The 19,278-nt window shown below is 41.3% G+C and overlaps 1 protein-coding gene across 2 annotated transcripts; it reads left to right on the top strand.

Annotated features, from left to right (window-relative positions):
- Positions 1 to 2,311: 2,311 nt before the first annotated feature.
- On the top strand, positions 2,312 to 7,421 carry LOC129824260 (uncharacterized). 2 transcript variants are annotated; one of them, XM_055883770.1, is made up of 3 exons: positions 2,312 to 3,006; positions 4,377 to 4,437; positions 6,286 to 7,421. In XM_055883770.1, the coding sequence occupies exon 3, from the start codon at positions 6,331 to 6,333 to the stop codon at positions 7,078 to 7,080; it is 750 nt and encodes a 249-aa protein (XP_055739745.1). In that variant the 5' UTR covers positions 2,312 to 3,006; positions 4,377 to 4,437; positions 6,286 to 6,330; the 3' UTR covers positions 7,081 to 7,421. The 2 variants fall into 2 exon arrangements, with proteins under 2 accessions (XP_055739745.1, XP_055739744.1); XM_055883769.1 differs by having other exon boundaries at positions 2,314 to 4,040.
- The last annotated feature ends 11,857 nt before the right edge of the window (positions 7,422 to 19,278 follow it).

The raw sequence follows: 19,278 nt of genomic DNA, 5'->3' as shown, positions 1-19,278 counted from the left end.
CAACAAAAATATAAATGCAACATGTAAGTGTTGGTCCCAAGTTTCATGAGCTGAAATAAAAGATCCCAGAAATGTTCCATATGCACAAAAAGCTTATTTCTCTCAAATTCGGTGCACAAATTTGTTCACATCTGTGTTAGTGAGCATTTTCCCTTTGCCAACATAATCTATCCACCTGACTGGTGTGGCATATCAATAAGCTGATTATTAATCATGATCATTACACAGGTGCACCTTGTGCTGGTAAAAGGCCACTAAAATGTGCAGTTTTTCAGACAACACAAGGCCACAGATATCTCAGGTTTTGAGGGAGTATGCAATTGGCATGCTGACTGCAGGGATGTCCACCAGATCTGTTGCCAGAGAATTGAATGTTCATTTCTCTACCATAAGCTGCCTCCAACGTTGTTTTAGAGAATTTGGTAGTGCGTCCAACCGGCCTCACAACCACAGACCATGTGTAACCACCCCAGCCGAGGACCTCCACATCCGTCTTCACCTGCGGGACCGTCTGAGAAGGCTGATGAAAAACTGTGGACTTGCGCAACCAAATAATTTATTTCCGAAAACGTCTTAGCTCGTCGTGCTTACCAGGGTCTTAACCTGACTGCAGTTCGGCGTCGTAACCGACTTCAGTGGGCAAATGCTCACCTTCGATGGCCACTGGCACACTGGAGAAGTGTGCTCTTCACGGATTAATCCCAGTTTCAACTGTACCGGGCAATGGCAGACAGTGTGTATGGCATCGTGTGGACGAGCAGTGTGCTGATGTCAATGTGTTAAACAGAGGGCCCCATGGTGTGGTTATAGTATGGGCAGGCATAAGCTACTGACAACGAACACAATTGCATTTAATCGATGGCAATTTAAATGCACAGAGGTACCATGATGAGATCCTGTGGCCCATTGTTGTGCCATTTAACTGCATCCATCACCTCATGTTTCAGCATGATAATGTACAGCCCCATGTCACAAGGATCTGTACACAATTCATGGAAGCTGAAAATGTCCCAGTTCTTCCATGGTCTGCATATTCACCAGACATGTCACCCATTGAGCATGTTTGGGATGCTCTGGATCGACGTGTATGACAGCATGTTCCAGTTCCCGCAAATATCGAACAACTTTGCACACCCATTGAAGTGGAACAACATGCCACAGGCCACAATTAACAGCCTGATCAACTCTATGCGAAGGAGATGTGTCGCGCTGCATGAGGCAAATGGTGGTCACACCAGATACTGACTGGTTTTATGAACCACGCCTCTACCTTTTTTTTAAGGTATCTGTGACCAACAGATACATATGTGTATTCTGTCATGTGAAATCCATAGAATAGGGCCTAATTTATTTATTTCAGTTGACTGATTTCCTTATATGAACTGTATCTCAGTAAAATCTTTGAAATTGTTATCTGTGTACCTACCTTTTTAACAGAACAAAGAAATAGGAGACAGGAGGGAGGGGAGAAGCAAACCGCTGTGCTCATTCTCCTTCGCGTCCCCTGCTGGTGGCAACAGGTATAAACAATTCCCAATGGAAATCGTTGGAAGACCAAAATAATAGTGGATTATACTAGGGGTTCCCCAACTTGGGGCCTCCCTTCCAGAATTGGAGAACATCCCGTCCACCCCCATCCCATGCAAGTCTATTTCTGTGGGCACAAACACTGTTCATGACACAAACTGTTTACACCCCTCTTGTTGATGGAGAGAATTTTGCAGGTTTAAAGCTTATTTCCTACAATTCTACACATTTTGTCATGGGGTGCAAAGAAAATGTTGCCGTTTTAAAGCACATTTTCTTGCAATTCTATACATTTTGCCATGTCTAATGTGTATTCATGTGATATTTGAGTGACTAAAAAATGACAACAATATCTATGGTCTAAAAAATCTAAATAAAAGAACTGTAGCTGACATGAGCTAATTGATCTGGACATTTCTGAAAAGTTATACATCTCTCTCTAAGGTATGCAATGACTAACATGACAAGAGGAATTGATGATGCATTTGACCCAATTTCAAAATTGCACCTTGTACATTCTACTAATAAAACTTTCAAGAGTAAATTTCAAGCCGGACTGAGTTCCTGCCGAACCGCGCGCTCCCCCTTGTGGGCGTAACCCACTATTTGACACAACAATATCTAAACCATGTTTACATTACCTTATGGGCAGCCACAACTATACTGTATAAAAATAAACATTCATACTTAAGATAGGTTTCTGAGCTTTTTCAAAACTTGTACGTCACAAATTATAAACCTACAATTGTTATTTGTAGATCAGTCAGTCAGTCATTTACACATGATACATTGTGGTTTTGATTCTCTCGAACACCGCCATGGACTACTATAGCCACATCGCAAAATAACATCAGACTTTTCGGAAGCGAGACAGTAGATGATGGTTGGAAGAGCGCATTTAACTGGAAAAGACAGTTAAATGGCATCCTTTGCGAGGACAAGAGCAAGATGTATGTCAGAAGGAAAAGTGCAGTATTATCACAAGGAAAGGTATACTTGGAATACGGGGGAGGATTAGAGGGGAAAAGAGAGGACGATGAGGTCTAAGAGAGAGACGGAGGAAAAGGGTGTTTGAGTCAGTTAGAAATGGCGGGCGGGAAAAAAGGAGATGGTTTGTTTGTTTAAAGAAGAATGGTAGAAAGTGTAAGCAGTGTGAGCTGTACAACGGATAGAAGACAGGAGGAGAAATGGAAGTAAATGAGGGCGAAGTATCGGAGGTGGTAGGTGCGGTAAAGTAAGTAATCGGAGATCGATGTATACACCGAGGATCAGGAGGAAGAAGAATCTGTGACAGTAGGAGTGAAGTTTATGGAGAAAGTGGACTCTTGCCTTTTGGCTGATCCATGTGTGGTTTCACAGTGGGTGGAAAAAGAGTTTGGTCATGTGGAATCGGTGAGGGTAACTCGAAGTGGTCTAGTAATAATTGTTTGTGTTTCTGTTGGGCAGAGGGCGAATGCGCTTGAAGTAAAACGAATGGGGGTAAGTAAAGTGAAGTGTTTCGTAATCAAGAAAAAGGCACCAATGAAAGGAGATCAAACTGGGCTAGGAGGAGATAATAGACGTTGACCAGTTGAAGGCAAAGATTCCCGGTGTATGTGATGTTTGATGCGACGCAGACAGGGTGGGGAAACAGAAGAGTCGGTGACTGTTCTGAGTTTTGAAGTATATAAGTTATCCTGTAGGAGTGTATGTGCCGAATATGTTAAGATGTTACAGGTGTCAAGCTTGTGGGCATGTGGCAGCAGTGTGTAGGAGGGAGGGTCCAAGGTGTGAGAAATGTGCAGAAGGGCATGAGACAAAGGAATGTGTAGCATTGGGGAAAGTAGTGGAATGTGTTAATTGTAGGGGTACACATGGAGCTGGGGATCAGAAATGTCCCGTGCGAGAGAAGCAGGTTGAGGTTTCTAGAGTGAGAGTAGAGCAGAAGTTGTCATATGCTGAGGCAGTGGAGAAAGTAGAGGAAGATGGGAGAAGTGGTGAGAGTAGTAGCGATATACCAGTACAGAGGGATAGGGCAAAAAATTAAAGAAGTTTCAATAAGATTGGATTTTTAGCATTTACAGCAATGGTTATTAATTGTACTGCAGGAATAGATGGGAAGTCTCAGAAAATTGTGGTTGCGGTGGCAGCTGCAGAGAGGCATTTGGGTGTGCAGGAGAGTTACAGGATGTGGTGACGTCCCATCCTTTTAGGGTGATGGCATGAGGTAGAAATAAATGCATTTAATTAGTGGAGTAGGGGGGGGGTGTTAATTTTATTTTATATAATTTTGAAATTAGTGAATATAGTGTTAGATGGTAGGGTATTTATTTAGTACATTTTTCTATTTTAAGTAAAGTATACGGTCTAGTAGGTGGCAGTAATGCAACAAATTGGATGCCAACCGTCGTTAAACCTCAGAAGAAGAAGATGAAAGACCTCCAATCGTCAACATGACTGGCTGCGTTTTGCTACAATCATCATTTAGTTTTCTAAGGACCCATAAAATAGAGGCAGTGGGAGAACCTTTTCAAGTAAGCTAGTTAGTTAACTTTACATATCACCAACTTGCTAACTTCATATTAGCTATCTTGATGTACTTTATTTATCGTTGTAACACCAAATGCATTTGTAGCTATGTAGGTAACGTTAGCTAGCTAACAACCATGGAAGAGGGTGAAAGGATTAGCTAGCACTTCCAGGTGTCAGAGAAGGGAGAGTAGGCTACTCGGGATAGGGAAGTCCCAGTCCCTAGCGAGAAAAACTGAGGACAGAGTGATATAGCAACGTAATATTAAGGGCTGTCTAACTTGAGTATAATGGAAAGGAAAAAATGCAGCCTGTTTCCTTGTGATGTTTTCTGTCTTCAGATACAGAGAGCTGTCAAAGCCTGTCCGCAGCTGAAGAGGTCCCAGTGAATGTCCCAAGAGAGTAAGGGTATATCCTTGTATGCCATGGAGTATATACCGTTTTAAAAGTCACACAATGTATAAACCTATTACAACTGGAGCAGACCAAACCTGCTGGGTGTGCACGCTTCTGTTTTAGCCCAGCACTAAAACACCTGATTCAATATATCAAGCCTAATTCGTTAATAAGCCAGTGTCCTAGTCTGCTCACCCAATCGATCAGTGGCTCGAGGTTGGCCACCACTGGTATTGGCTTTTTTTGGTTCACCGGAAATTGTTTTGGTAATAATAGCCTACTTGTTACTAAAATGTCTAACCTTTACATGCGCGTTAGCTTACTTATACACATTGAAATTATATGAAATTGTTGATTCTTTGACGTTGTTTAAACTTGTTTTAATTGTTAACTATTATTCAAGATTAACTAGTGTTGATGTTGATTATTCACAGATCACATTCCTGCAATAAAGAGGGGAATCTCAAATTTGTCTGTTGTATTCTCAAATGAATATGACCTTTTTGTTCAGTCATAAGCTCTCCAATTAGTTTTATTTGATTCTTGCTATTTTTTTCAGGATATCAACCATGTGAACCCATTTTGCAGCTGATAATGGCATACAATGCCAGTGCAGCCATAGGCCTACAGCAGTGGTTTCCAACTCCAGTCCTTGAATACCCCCAACAGCACAATGTTTTGTTGTAGCCCCAGACAAACATACCTGATTCAACTCATTGAGGGCCTGATAATTAGTTGACAAGTGTGTTTGTCTGGGGCTACACTAAAGCTGTACTGTTGGGGATACTCAAGGACTGGAGTTGGGAACCACTGGCCTACAGTATAATGGCGTTTGCCTTTTGGGCATTTGCATTGCACCCCTTGACATTATGCATCTGAAGCATAGGATAGCTTAAATCACACACGGTTTACATATATCTTCTCAATTACAAATGATACCAGCAGACAATGTATATGAAGCTAGTCATTATACTAGATTTTGTACATGCCATGCATTACATATTTTGTTTCAAATACAACCCTTGTAATCTAGGTGGTGAAATGTCTGGAAGCACGAGATGGGATCCTTAGCTTAAAACATACACACAACTACTACTACCAAGTCCAATGCCAGATACTTTTCTCCAAGAAGGTCTGAGTGGCATTGTGATAATGAAGATTGTTTGACTAAGACTACCACAACAATTACATTGTCTATGCTAAATGTGTTTAAATTGTTAAATAAAATAATTAGGCTATAAGAAATACTTTCTATTCAATGGGACTAGGCAAAGCAAAGATTACTATTTTAATTTCACCCATACAACAATGTAGCCTATTTTTAAAGTACATTGTTTACAATATCATTAACAGTATTTTACATGTTCCAAATTACATTTTATATATTCATACAGTTTAAGGGGGAGATTTATGCATGACAAGGTGAAGGTGCTCTACTCAAATGGCATAACCGAATCATTCAGATTGACCAAAGCACATATAACAACCATCTTGTATAATTGAGGGAAGTCTCCTTTCATATTTGGAAAAGGACAAAGTAGAAATGGATGCTTCTGCAGCATTGCTCATCTTCACAGTGGGAATCCAGTCAGCATGGGTGTCTTAATAACAGAGGTCAGCTGAGGAACCTACAGTAGTACATAAACAAATGAAAGCACACCTGATGTTAGAATATCACTTCTTCAGGTCTATACCATTAGGGCTCTTAATTGGCAGGGCTCTGTTCTAGGCCCTCTCCTATTCTCGCTATACACCAAGTCACTTGGCTCTGTCATATCCTCACATGGTCTCTCCTATCATTGCTATGCAGACGACACACAATTAATCTTCTCCTTTCCCCCCTCTGATAACCAGGTGGTGAATCGCATCTCTGCATGTCTGGCAGACATATCAGTGTGGATGACGGATCACCACCTCAAGCTGAACCTCGGCAAGACGGAGCTGCTCTTCCTCCCGGGGAAGGACTGCCCGTTCCATGATCTCGCCATCACGGTTGACAACTCCATTGTGTCCTCCTCCCAGAGTGCTAAGAACCTTGGCGTGATCCTGGACAACACCCTGTTGTTCTCAACTAACATCAAGGCGGTGACCCGTTCCTGTAGGTTCATGCTCTACAACATTCGCAGAGTACGACCCTGCCTCACGCAGGAAGCGGCGCAGGTCCTAATCCAGGCACTTGTCATCTCCCGTCTGGATTACTGCAACTCGCTGTTGGCTGGGCTCCCTGCCTGTGCCATTAAACCCCTACAACTCATCCAGAACGCCGCAGCCCGTCTGGTGTTCAACTTTCCCAAGTTCTCTCACGTCACCCCGCTCCTCCGCTCTCTCCACTGGCTTCCAGTTGAAGCTCGCATCCGCTACAAGACCATGGTGCTTGCCTACGGAGCTGTGAGGGGAACGGCACCTCCGTACCTTCAGGCTCTGATCAGGCCCTACACCCAAACAAGGGCACTGCGTTCATCCACCTCTGGCCTGCTCGCCTCCCTACCTCTGAGGAAGTACAGTTCCCGCTCAGCCCAGTCAAAACTGTTCGCTGCTCTGGCACCCCAATGGTGGAACAAACTCCCTCACGACGCCAGGTCAGCGGAGTCAATCACCACCTTCCGGAGACACCTGAAACCCCACCTCTTTAAGGAATACCTAGGATAGGATAAAGTAATTCTTCTAACCCCCCCCCCCCCCCTTAAAAGAGTTAGATGCACTATTGTAAAGTGGTTGTTCCACTGGATATCATAAGGTGAATGCACCAATTTGTAAGTCGCTCTGGATAAGAGCGTCTGCTAAATGACTTAAATGTAAATGTAAATGTAATTGTTTGGTTGTATTTAATTCATTCTGGTGTTTTACTGCCATATAAAGATTGCATCTATTGTTGGGCTGGAACAAGCAATAGTCAACACAGCAGGTTGTTCTATCCTATTGAGGCCTTTTTCCTATGTTGTAATGTCCATACATTTTCACTCTTATGAATAAAGCTCTCAACAAATTTTCTTTGGGTTATTATATGAATATATGACAACCATTGGAGCTTTTTTGGAAAATAATGCCCTCCAGGCAATGTGGATGTCATATTGTACAATTTGTGGCTCCCCTTTTCATGGTCATGGCTAGAAGGGATCCAGTTTTTTTTTATAGCCGTCATATTTGATAACGTCATATTTGCGTTAACGTCATATTTGATATTTCGTAGCAGATTAGGATAATTAGTTTACAGTTAGATAAACCCCCCCCCCCCCCCCCCCCCCCAAAAATATACTTTTGACAAAAGATGGATCCCTTTTAGCCAGGATCCCTTTTTCATAGGCCTTGATTACATGGTTGCATTCAAGACAAGGTCGTTTCTATTGGTCTGTTGTCAGTATCTGTAGGGTAGGCTACCATCGTATTAAAAAACATTCTGCTAATTTCTCCAGTCATATAAAGTGTAGTATAATTGCATGAAAAGTTGATCAAAAGGCCACATTATTCCCATGCGAAGGAAACAGCTCTGATATTGCCTATGAACCTATGTCAATAACGTTACGTGCTTATTAATAGCCTAAATTATCACTATCCAATCTACTCATCACATGAATGGTAGATTTACATTAGTCTGCAAATGCGATGACATTCAAAGACTTGTTCCGAAGCCAGTCCTGTGTTATCTTGGCTGTGTACTTAAGGTCGTTGTCCTGTTGGAAGGTGAACCTTCACCCCAGTCTGAGGTCCTGTGCGCTCTGGAGCAGGTTTTCATCAAGGATCTCGCTGTACTTTGCTCTGTTCATCATTCCATCGATCCTAATTAGTTTCCCAGTCCCTTCCGCTGAAAAACATCACCACAGCATGATGCTGCCACCACCATGCTTCACCGTAGGGATGGTGCCAGGTTTTCTACTGACGTGAGGCTTGGCATTCAGGCCAAAGAGTTCAATCAAGGTTTCATCAGACCAGAAAATCTTGTTTCTCATCGTCTTGAGTCCATTAGGTGCCTTTTGGCAAACTTCAAGCAGGCTGTCATGTGCCTTTTAATGAGGAGTGGCTTCCGTCTGGCCACTCTACCATAAAGGCCTGATTGGTGGAGTTCTGCAAAGATAGTTGTCCTTCTGGAAGGTTCTCCCATCTCCACAGAGGGTCTCTGGAACTCTGTCAGAGTGACCATCGGGTTCTTGGTCACCTCCCTGACCAAGGCACTTTCCCCCCGATTGCTCAGTTTGGCCGGGCGGCCAGCTCTAAGAGTCTTGGTGGTTCCAAACTTCTTCCATTTAAGAATGATGGAGGCCACTGTGTTCTTGGGGACCTTCAATGCTGCAAACATTTTTTGGTACCCTTCCCCAGATCTGTGCCTTGACACAATTCTGTCTCTGAGCTCTACGGATAATTCCTTCGACCTCATGGCTTGGTTTTTGCTTTGACATGCATTGTCAACTGTGGGACCTTATGTAGACAGGGGTGTGCCTTTCCAAATCATGTCCAATCAATTGAATTTATCACAGGTGGACTCCAATCAAGTTGTAGAAACATCGCAAGGATGATCAATGGAAACAGGATGCACCTGAGGATGCACTTGAATTCCTATGTAAATAAGGTATATAAGGTCATATATGGCCATATATTACTTTTCCGTATAGGGTCACTGGTCTTACCGCCTTAGTGGATCACGCCAGCAATAGAGGTCGCCAGCTTGTAGTCCTAAAAACCGGATATGAGTTAGCGGTTTCTACTTCTGGTTCATTGGCCATTCCTATGGAGGAAATTCATGTGTAAAGAATGGGGTTTTGGGATCAATGCCTTAAATAAGGTCTGAGGTTAACACAGGCTTAGGAGTTCTTATACATTTTGTTCTATTTGTATTTGTATTTATTAAGGATCCCCAGATACTCTTCCTGGGGTTCAGCAACGTTAAGGCAGTTATATACAATTGAAAATATTACATGACATTACATTTCATAAAACTTTACCCAATGTATTTAGTGTGTTCCCTCAGGCCACTACTCCACTATCACATATTTACAATACAATATTCATGTGTAAGTGTGTGTAGAGTGTGTGTCTTATCGTGTGTATATGTGTCTGTGCGTGTGTTTCTCTTCACAGTCCCCGCTGTTCCATAAGGTGTATTTTAAATCTGATTCCACTGCTTGCATCAGTTACATGATGTTGAATAGAGTTGCAAGTAGCCATGGCTCTATATAGCACTGTGCGCCTCCCATAGTCTGTTCTTGACTTGGGGATTGTGAAGAGACCTTTGGTGGCATGCCTTGTGGGGTATGCATGGGTTTCCGAGCTGTGTGCTAGTAGTTTAAACAGACACCTCCGTGCATTCAGCATGTCAACACATTTTACAAAAACAAGTAGTGATGAAGTCAATTTCTCCTCCACTTTGAGCCATGAAATTTACATGCATACATGCATATTATTAATGTTAGCTCTCCATGTACATTTAAGGGCCAGCCATGCTGCCCTGTTCTGAGCCAATTGTAATTTTCTGAGGTCCCTCTTTGTGGCACCTGACCACATGACTGAACAGTAGTCTATGTGCGACAAAACTAGAGCCAGTAGTGTTGTTGAAAAGTCAGAGCAGCCCTTTATTATGGATAGACTTGTCCCCATCTTAGCTACTGTTGGATCAGATTGTTTTGTCCATGACAGTGTTACACCAAGCAGTTTAGTCACCTCAACTTGCTCAATTTCCACATTGTTTATTACAAGATTTAGTTGAGGTTTAGGGTTTAGTGAATGATTCATCCCAAATACAATGCTTTTAGTTTTTGAAATATTTATGACTAACTTATTCCTTACCACCCATTATGAAACTATCTGCAGCTCTTTGTTAAGTGTTGCAGTGATTTCACTCGCTGTAGTAGCTGACATGTATAGTGTTGAGTCATCCACATACATAGACAAACTGGCTTTACTCAAGGCCAGTGGCATGTCATTAGTAAACATTTTAAAAAGTAAGGGGCTTACACAGCTGCCCTGGGGAATTCCTGATTCTACCTGGATTGTGTTGGAGAGGCTTCCTTTAAAGAACACCCTCTGTATTCTGTTAGACAGGTAACCCTTTATCCACAATATAGCAGGGGGTGGAAAGCCATAACACATATGTTTTTCTGGCAGCAGACTGATCGATAATATCAAAAGCCACACTGAAGTCTAACAAAACAGCTGTTGTCAATTTGTTTACAGTAAAATAGCATTGTATCTGGTCAAACACAATTTTTTACAAAAGTTTTCGAAGGGTTCATAACAGTCTGATTGGTGATTTGAGCCAGTAAGGGGGCTTTACTATTCTTGGGTAACATAATTACTTTTGCTTCCCTCCAGGCCTGAGGGCACACACTTTCTGGTAGGCTAAGATTGAAGATATGGCAAATAGGAGTGGCAATATCGTCTGCTATTATCCTCAGTCATTTTCCATCCAAGTTGTCAGACCTCTGTGGCTTCTCATTGATGATAGACAACAATACTTTTTCTTTCACACTCACTTTACAGAATTCAAAATTACAATGCTTGTCTTTCATAATTTGATCAGTTATATTTATACTTGGATGTGTAGTGTCAGCGTTTGTTGCTGGCATGTAATGCCTAAGTTGGCTAATCTTGCCAATGAAAAAAATCATTAAAGTAATTGGAAATATCAGTGGGTTTTGTGATGAATTAGCCATCTGTTTCAATGAATGATGGAGCTGAGTTTGCCTTTTTTCCGAACATTTCATTTAAGGTGCTCCAAAGGTTTTTACTATCATTTATCTTTGTTTCATTGTATAGTTTCTTCTTTTTATTCAATTTCATCACAGGATTTCTCAATTTGCAGTACGTTTTCCAATCGGTTGTGCAGCCAGATGTTTTTGCCATTCCTTTTGCCTCATCCCTCTCAACCAATTTTTTAATTCCTCATCAATCCATGGAGATTTAACCATTTTTACAGTCATTTTCTTAATGGTTGCATGCTTATTAGTAACTGGAATAAGCAATTTCATAAATGTGTCAAGTGCAGCGTCTGGTTGCTCCAGATTACACAACACAGACCAACAAATATTATTTACATCAACAACATAGGAATCACTACAAAACTTATTGAATGTCCTCTTATACACTATATCAGGCCCAGTCTTTGGAACTTTGGTATTTGGATACTGCTTTAATGCAAATTTCTGCAGCATTAGTAAAGATGTGATCACTACATGTTGATGATTTCATTCCTGTGCTGTTTGTAACTGGCCTGGTAGGTTGGTCTGATAACCTGAACCACGTTGTAGGCACTAGTTACAGTTTGAAGCTTTTTCTTGAGTTGACAGCTTGATGAAAGCCAGGCAATATTTAAATCACCCAGAAAATATACCTCTCTGTTGACTGTTATATAGCAGCTTCCCACCAGAATGGGCTTTAGGTGAGGCAGATAAACCTGTAGCCATATTACTTCAACAGTATCATGAGATCCTCTCTAAGCTTTACAGGAATGTGGTTCTGAATATAAAACGGCAACACTTCCACCTTTGACATTTCTGGCTTGTTTATAACCATTTATTGCTACCACTGTATCATCAAAGGTATTATCTAAGTGAGTTTCAGAGATAGTCAGAATATGAATGTCATCTTTTACTAGCAAATGATTTATTTCATGAACATTGTTTCTTAAGCTACATATGTTAACGTGGGCTATTTTTTGCACTTCTGGGATGCTTGATTGTTTTCATTGCTTTACTGGGAAGCGTAGCAGAAGTAGATATGCTCATGTTATGTTAGTGCAGGGTGAGCTGGACTCCCTACTAGGACACTCTGGTTCATAGGCACATGATTACTGCATACAATAGCTGTAGGATCAGCAGAGGCATTCCATGAACCCAAATTATTTGGAATAATATATTAATATGATCCAGTGATGCAGTCGTAGAGGGTTTTGCGCGCCGACTTCACCGTTTCCGATGTTACTGCTAAATTATGTAAAAGTTGGGATTAAACCATATGAAAAATTTAAATAAAGCAAAAAAGCAAAATAGAAGAAACTCACCTTTTTTGAAACATTCACTGTCGCTGTCGGAGCATGTGCCAGTGTATGCGCTTTCCCCAATGTGCTGGTCCAGTTGGGAGAGCTCCGGCGTGCCAAGCCCCCCTCCCGTTGCCTTAATGCTGCGGTTATGTATGGCTATTCTTTTTTCCCCTTGCAGTTCAATAAGGCCAGACCATTTATTTTTCACATCAGCCACAGTTCTGTCTTGATGCCCCACCTCATTCACTGCAGTGGCGATACACTCCCAAGCTACCTGTTTGGCTTTGTTTGTCAACCCACTATTTAGTCCACCAAATAATACGTGTTGCCTGTCTTCAATCTCCTCTACCATCGCCGTGATCTCGTCTTCCAAAAAGTTTGCTTTTCTCTTTTGGTCCATGGCTATTCCTGACTAAACTCTCATTTGTACTAGCATTCTATAAGGGTAAATCGCTCATTGTACACAGCCTGGAGGTGTGTTGGGTCATTGTCCTGTTGGGAAAAAAACACCTATTAATTGAAATGCATTCCATGAAGTGGGTTTAGAGAATGCCAAGAGTGTACAAAGCTGTCATCGAAGCGAAGAGTCCCTACTTTGAAGAATCTCAAACATAACATATATTTTATTTGTTTAACACTTTTTTGGTTACTACATGATTCCATGTATTATTTCATAGTTTTGATGTCTTCACTATTATTCTACAATGTAAAGAAAAACCCTTGAATGAGTAGGTGTGTCCAGACTTTTGACTGGTACTGTATCTGTGACCAACAGATGCATATCTGTATTCCAAGTAACGTGAAATCCGTTGATTAAGTTCTAATGAACTTTTTTTCAATTGATTGATTTCCTCAAATGAACTATAACTCAGTAAAATATTAGAAATTGTTGCATGTTGCATTTATATTTTTGTTCAGTATAGCTGTAATTTACCATCATGCTAAAACTAATTGAGAACAATTGTGTCTTTTTGTAGGCACTAACATAGGCCATCTTAAAAATGCACAAAAAGTTACTTTAGCTGATTAAGATTATCTCATAGGAGATCTTGTACGTTTTGTTCTAAGCCTGTGTTTACCACAGACCTTAATTTCAGCGTTTATTCAAACACCCTCCAAAACCCCCATTAAGTATTTATGTAATCAAAACAAGCACATAAAGGCTTCATAATTCATAAAGGTCATGTTAAACCTCTTAATTAAGGATCGGAGCCTTTTTTTTCAATTTTCCCCTAAAATGACATACCCAAATCTAATTGCCTGTAGATCAGGATCTGAAGCAAGGATATTCATATTCTTGATATCATTTGAAACACTTTGAAGTTTGTGGAAATGTGAAATGAACGTTGGGGAATGTAACACATTAGATCTGGTAAAAGATAATACAAAGAAAAAAACATGTTTTTTTTTCTCCATCTTTGAAATGCAAGAAAAAAGCCATAATGTACTATTCCAGGTTAGGCGCAATTTAAATTTTGGCCACTAGATGGCAGCAGTGTATGGGCAAAGTTTTAGACTGATTCAATGAACCATTGCATTTCTGTTCAAAATGTTGTATCAAGACTGCCCAAAAGTGCCTAATTGGTTTATTAATATATTGTCAAGTTCATAACTGTGCACTCTCCTCAAACAATAGCATGGTGTTATTTCACTGTAATAGCTACTGTAAATTGGACAGTGCAGTGACAAGAATCAGCCCATATCAGATATGTCTATGTCCTGGGAAATTTCCTGTTACTTACGACCTCAAGTTAATCACATTAGCCTACGTTAGCTCAACGTCCCGTGGGGGGGACACCGATCCCGTAGAGGATTTATTAACCAAAAATGCAGTTTTAAGAAAATAGAGTTAAGAAAATATTTACTAAATAAACTAAAGTAAAAAATGTAAAAAGTAACACAATAGAATAACAATAACGAGGCTATATACAGGGGGTACCAGTACCGAGTCAATGTCCAGGGGTACAGGTTAGTCGAGGTAATTTGTACATGTAGGAAGGGGTAAAGTGACTGTGCATAGATAATAAACAGTGAGTTTGATGGTTCGTCTGAGGGCACAGCAGGATTTCTTATAAGCGTCTGGATTAGTGTCCCACTCCTTGAAAGCAGCAGCTCTATTCTTTAGCTCGGTGCGGATGTAGCCTGTAATCCATGGCTTCTGGTTGGAATATGTACGTACGGTTACTGTGGGGACGACGTTGCCGATGCACTTATTGATGAAGCCGGTGACTGAGGTGGTAACTCCTCAATGCCATTGGATGAATCCCGAAACATTTTCCAGTCTGTGCTAGCAAAACAGTCCTGCAGCATAGCATCTGCGTCATCTGACTACTTCCGTATTGAGCGAGTCACTGGCTTTAGTCTTTGCTTGTAAGCAGGAATCAGGAGGATAGAATTATGGTCAGATTTGCCAAATGGAGGGCGAGTGAGAGCTTTGTATGCGTCTCTGTGTGTGGAGTAAAGGTGGTCTAGAGTTATTTTTCCTCTGGTTGCACATGTGACCTGCTGGTAGAAATGAGGTAAAACGTATTTAAGTTCCATTAGCACAGACAAGTATGAGACAGATCCCATAAAGTCACTGGTCTCTCTCCACACGAGGTGCTGACTGGCCGTCCCATGTGGATGACAAATACACCTTTTCCCCAGAACAGATTGTCCCTGCAAGGAATGGAGGAAGACATGGTTGAGTATTGTGTCACCCTTAACAGTGTTCTTAAGAGTATTTTCCCCCGGGTGAAGGCGTCTTTGCCAAATCTAGCAGTTGGAGCTGAACACTGTTTGAATCCAGGTGATTTCGTGGTGGTGAAAGACATTAGGAGAAAGAGTTGGAAGGAACCCCGTTGGAGAGGCCCGTACCAAGTTCATCTGACTACCCCCACTGCGGTGAAGGTTGCTGAGAGAGATACCTGGATCCATGAGTCGCACTGCAGACGAGTTCCTGATACAGAAGAAGATGGGGCCTCGCTAGTTCCAGTGGTGCAGTGTGGCCCTTCTCTGCATTAGCACAGGTGTGCTAATAAGAACAGTAAGTTGTCCTCTTGTGGGAAACCTGACAGAAGTAGATGAGATGAGTCTAAAGCCAAAGGGAACAACACAGGCCCGGATTAGTGGCCAAGAAGTAGATGGTCATCGGAGAAGGAGAGCCCTGCTTGTAACTGACAGTTAGACTTACAGGTTATGTCTTTGTTTTGTGTTTGAATTGTTTACGTGTCCGCTGTGCGGGGGAAATAAGACAAGCGGAACTACGTAGCTAATAACTGTTGTAACGGGGATCCTTATTGTAGCAACACACTTTTGGAGGGAAGGCAATCCCGCGCTGTGTTAGCTAAGTTTTCATGTCATCGGGTGTAGTTCATAAAGGTTGAAGCGTGTATGTTAGGATGGTAACGTTATAATAATTAAGGATGAAGCGTGAATTCATGCCAGGAATAATAAGTGTGAAGTTTGATATCCTCCCTTCTGTAATAAGCAGCCAATGAGGTATTTTTCCTTTATTTATGTGTTTAATCTGATACTGTTATGGCGCCGGCTAAACTGTTTATGTATGTAAGCACTTCAGAGTTATACCAAGCTAATAAGTCACTCGTTAGATAAGGTTGTAAGAGTGTGCTTAACTGTATTTTTCATTTACTTTATAGTTCTCACGGAAGGTGATAATTCTGACTAAATCTACAGAATAAAGCCGGCAGTTAAAATCAAGGAACGGTTGTGCTCGTGGTTACTGGAGGGAGCTACACTGCTGGGCCCCCATAACCATGACAACAATCTGTTCCTCTCTAGAGCAGAAATGGTTGCTAATCTTACGTCTGGACAAAAAGTGTGTTGGATGTGTGGGTTGGGGCCAGTTAAGGTAGGAGCAGGTTTACCACTTGTGGGAGTTCCCATAGGGGTAAATCTGATATGCAAATGGACTTACCATTCTTAGTAGAGATGCCACACAACCCTGACCCAATGACGTTTTCTGCATTACACAACCACAGTTAACCATTAACAATGCCGACACTGGTGAACCTGGTAATGTTACTTCTGGTATTTCAGTCTATCTTGTTATTATCCCTTTGTGAGGAGCTCCGAATGGAACCTATTGATGGAACCTATTGGCTGTGTGGTAAGATGGCTTACTATAGCTTTCCCTCGAACTGGGGAGGTGCTGTTGGGTTTGTGGTGACAGCTATGAGAACCGTTCCAAATAATTAGAGGGATCTGAAGGCTCTGTTAAGAGACTACAAACCTCCTGGAATGAGGAGAGATACGAGGTCTCTAACTGACATCATTCACACACCTGCCTCCGGGTTATTTGGTGTGTTCTTCCCTGGGTATGGAGTTGCATGTCCCCTAGACCAAATTCGTGACATCTCTAGACACAGAGAAAATTGGCAATGAACTAAAATAATTGCGTAAGTTAGCTCTGCAAAACAGAGAGGCTCTTGACTCTCTTCTGGCAGGTTAAGGGGGCACTTGTGCAATGATTGACAATGAAGGTTGAACTTTTGTCCCAGATTAAAAAAACATGAGCTGGCGCACACCCAGAAAAAAATAGTTTGTGTGGAGGTGCTGACTATCAGCGAATAAACTATAAACTATCAAAAGAAAGAAAGTCGCATACTTCATGTATAAACTCCCAGCAATTTAATGGGTATTATCCAATGTTTCGGGCATCACTGTGCCTTCCTCAGGGTGACCACTCTTCTAATGTGACTGATCTTGCCGAATACATTGCCACTGTTGCTAAGAAAAATCCCCCAAAACCAGAGTGGACGCTTGCAACTTGGTTGGAATCCCTGTTTGGAAGTTGGGGATCCCAAATTGCCCAATGTGCTACATCGTGCGTTTTTTGCTTAGTTTGCCTAATTGTGTTATTAACATGCTGTAAGGCTATCTGTGCCTCTCTGGCTAATAAGATCTCAGCAGCTATCAGCTTTCATTCCCCCCTGTAGAGAAGGATGATGAGTAATGATTGAAGGTTGTTTTCATTTGAACAAGTTTAGAAGGTAATGTCATCTAAACCAATAATCTGTTTCCATTATGTGGAACACTGAGCTAATGAGCCAGCACCAACTTTTTGAAGGTCTTAGCAGATTTGTAACACAACAGGTCTTATGATTTGACTAAGTAGATGTCCAAGGGACAGTTAATGCAGAGCATATGTCAATGCAACCGATTGTGGTAAGAGCTTTGGAGATGTATTCACCTCTTAATCTACAGATCTCTTGTGTATGTGTGTACATTTTTGATATACTCACTCCCGTTGATTATAACCTTTGATTGTAGATTTTAGCTTTATTATGAGGATTATGAATGAAATTAGATTCACTCCTGTTAATAGAAGTATAACCTTTATTATGATGATAGTATTACCATGAATGAACTTGGATAATAAAGAAGCATATGTGTAACTGTATGAAGTGAAGGTCTTAAGTTAAGACATTCTACTGCAAAGGTTTTAGAAATTGGATTGTCAACCCAGAAAGAAGGGTTTGAAAGGATTAAGTGGCTGTTTTATGTGTTGATTTCGCTTACTTATAATGATGTATTTTGATAGAACTTCCCTTTGAACGAAGCTATAATCTAATGCTTACCATAAAATGTAAAGATTATTATCACAGAGTGATGAGGATGGAATGTGAGGGAAATTTTGTTGTCTGAAGAGATAGCCTTGAATTGTACATACAATCATTGGTTCCTGTAGGTGCTGAGTAGAGATATAAGGGGGAGACGGTCATGACCCTCTCCTTGGGAACATCTGGCAGAACGGCCAGAATATGTTTAAGTTAAGATAGGAGACGGAGCCAGTCACATGTAGGAACCAATCCAATGAATCATGTTTATGTAGGTTTTTATGTAGCTGTATTTAAGGCACTATATAAGGAAGGCCCATTTAGAGCTCACTTCAGACTGGTACTTTATGCATCTATGTTGGACTGTTACCTCTCCAGCTTGCTGACAATAAAGAGTGGTTCATTTAATATTGACTTTGAGTGTCCCTGTGTTGAATTTCCACAACAAACGCAAGCAGCAAAGTCATTACAAGCATGAGCAGCAGGAGGCTTTTGGGCATTCTGCCAGTGTTGCAGGGGAAGTGTATCTGCATGGCCACGACTAGTTGGGGGTTGGAAAAATCAGTTTGTTGCACCACCACCAGTGGGGAGTAGAAATCTGCAGTGACTACAGGCACAAGAAACATGAAAATAAATGTTGTGCATGCAGTTGTATGCAAGGGACTTTTTGAGGAACCAGGGGTTGAATCCGGTTCAGGGAACAGAACCGAAAACAGAAAAGAACAAAGGAACAGAACTGTTATTTTAAAAGCATGGGAACCGGTTAATAATATTATTTTACATTCCAGGCATTTATTTCTAGTCCCACAACAAAGCACCTATGCAAAGTCCTCATTCTGTCACTCAGAAACTTTTTTCAATATTTGCCTACAAGCTGAAAATATTTGCCTGTGCGTGTTTAGGTTACCTGCCCCTGCCCCTCCGAAGCATAGGCTACTGTACTGATATTAGAAGCGTTATTCACAAGATCGGGAGAGAGATTTAGAATATATTTACTTTTTTCAATGCTATTTAAGGATCCTATAGGCCTAGTTATCACGACGTTGGATTTATTAACTCCAAAAAGGTGTGTTTTTAATTCTGGTGCCACTCTGCACACACAAACTTTTTAGCTAGCAAGCTCAAGCTTGTTAGCTAAAAGTACATTCAAAGTTCCTCAATTGAACCCACTCCTCCTAGGTATAATTCTGTGGACCTAATTCATAACAAGATGCCCAGCGCTTCAAGTCTCCTCCTCAACCCTCTTGCTCTCTCCCCACTTGCAAAATTTCAGGTACATCTTGCGCCATAGGCTATACTAATCTGTCCATCACGCATGTA

The sequence above is a fragment of the Salvelinus fontinalis genome, chromosome 26 (assembly GCF_029448725.1).
Source record: "Salvelinus fontinalis isolate EN_2023a chromosome 26, ASM2944872v1, whole genome shotgun sequence".
NCBI lineage: Eukaryota > Metazoa > Chordata > Actinopteri > Salmoniformes > Salmonidae > Salvelinus > Salvelinus fontinalis.
Note: the sequence above shows the minus strand (reverse complement) of the source record. Positions and strands in the feature narration are given on the sequence as shown.

Bases quoted from the DNA above. Each gene is read 5' to 3' on its own strand.
- LOC129824260 (XM_055883770.1), top strand. From the start codon at position 6,331: ATGACGGATCACCACCTCAAGCTGAACCTCGGCAAGACGGAGCTGCTC.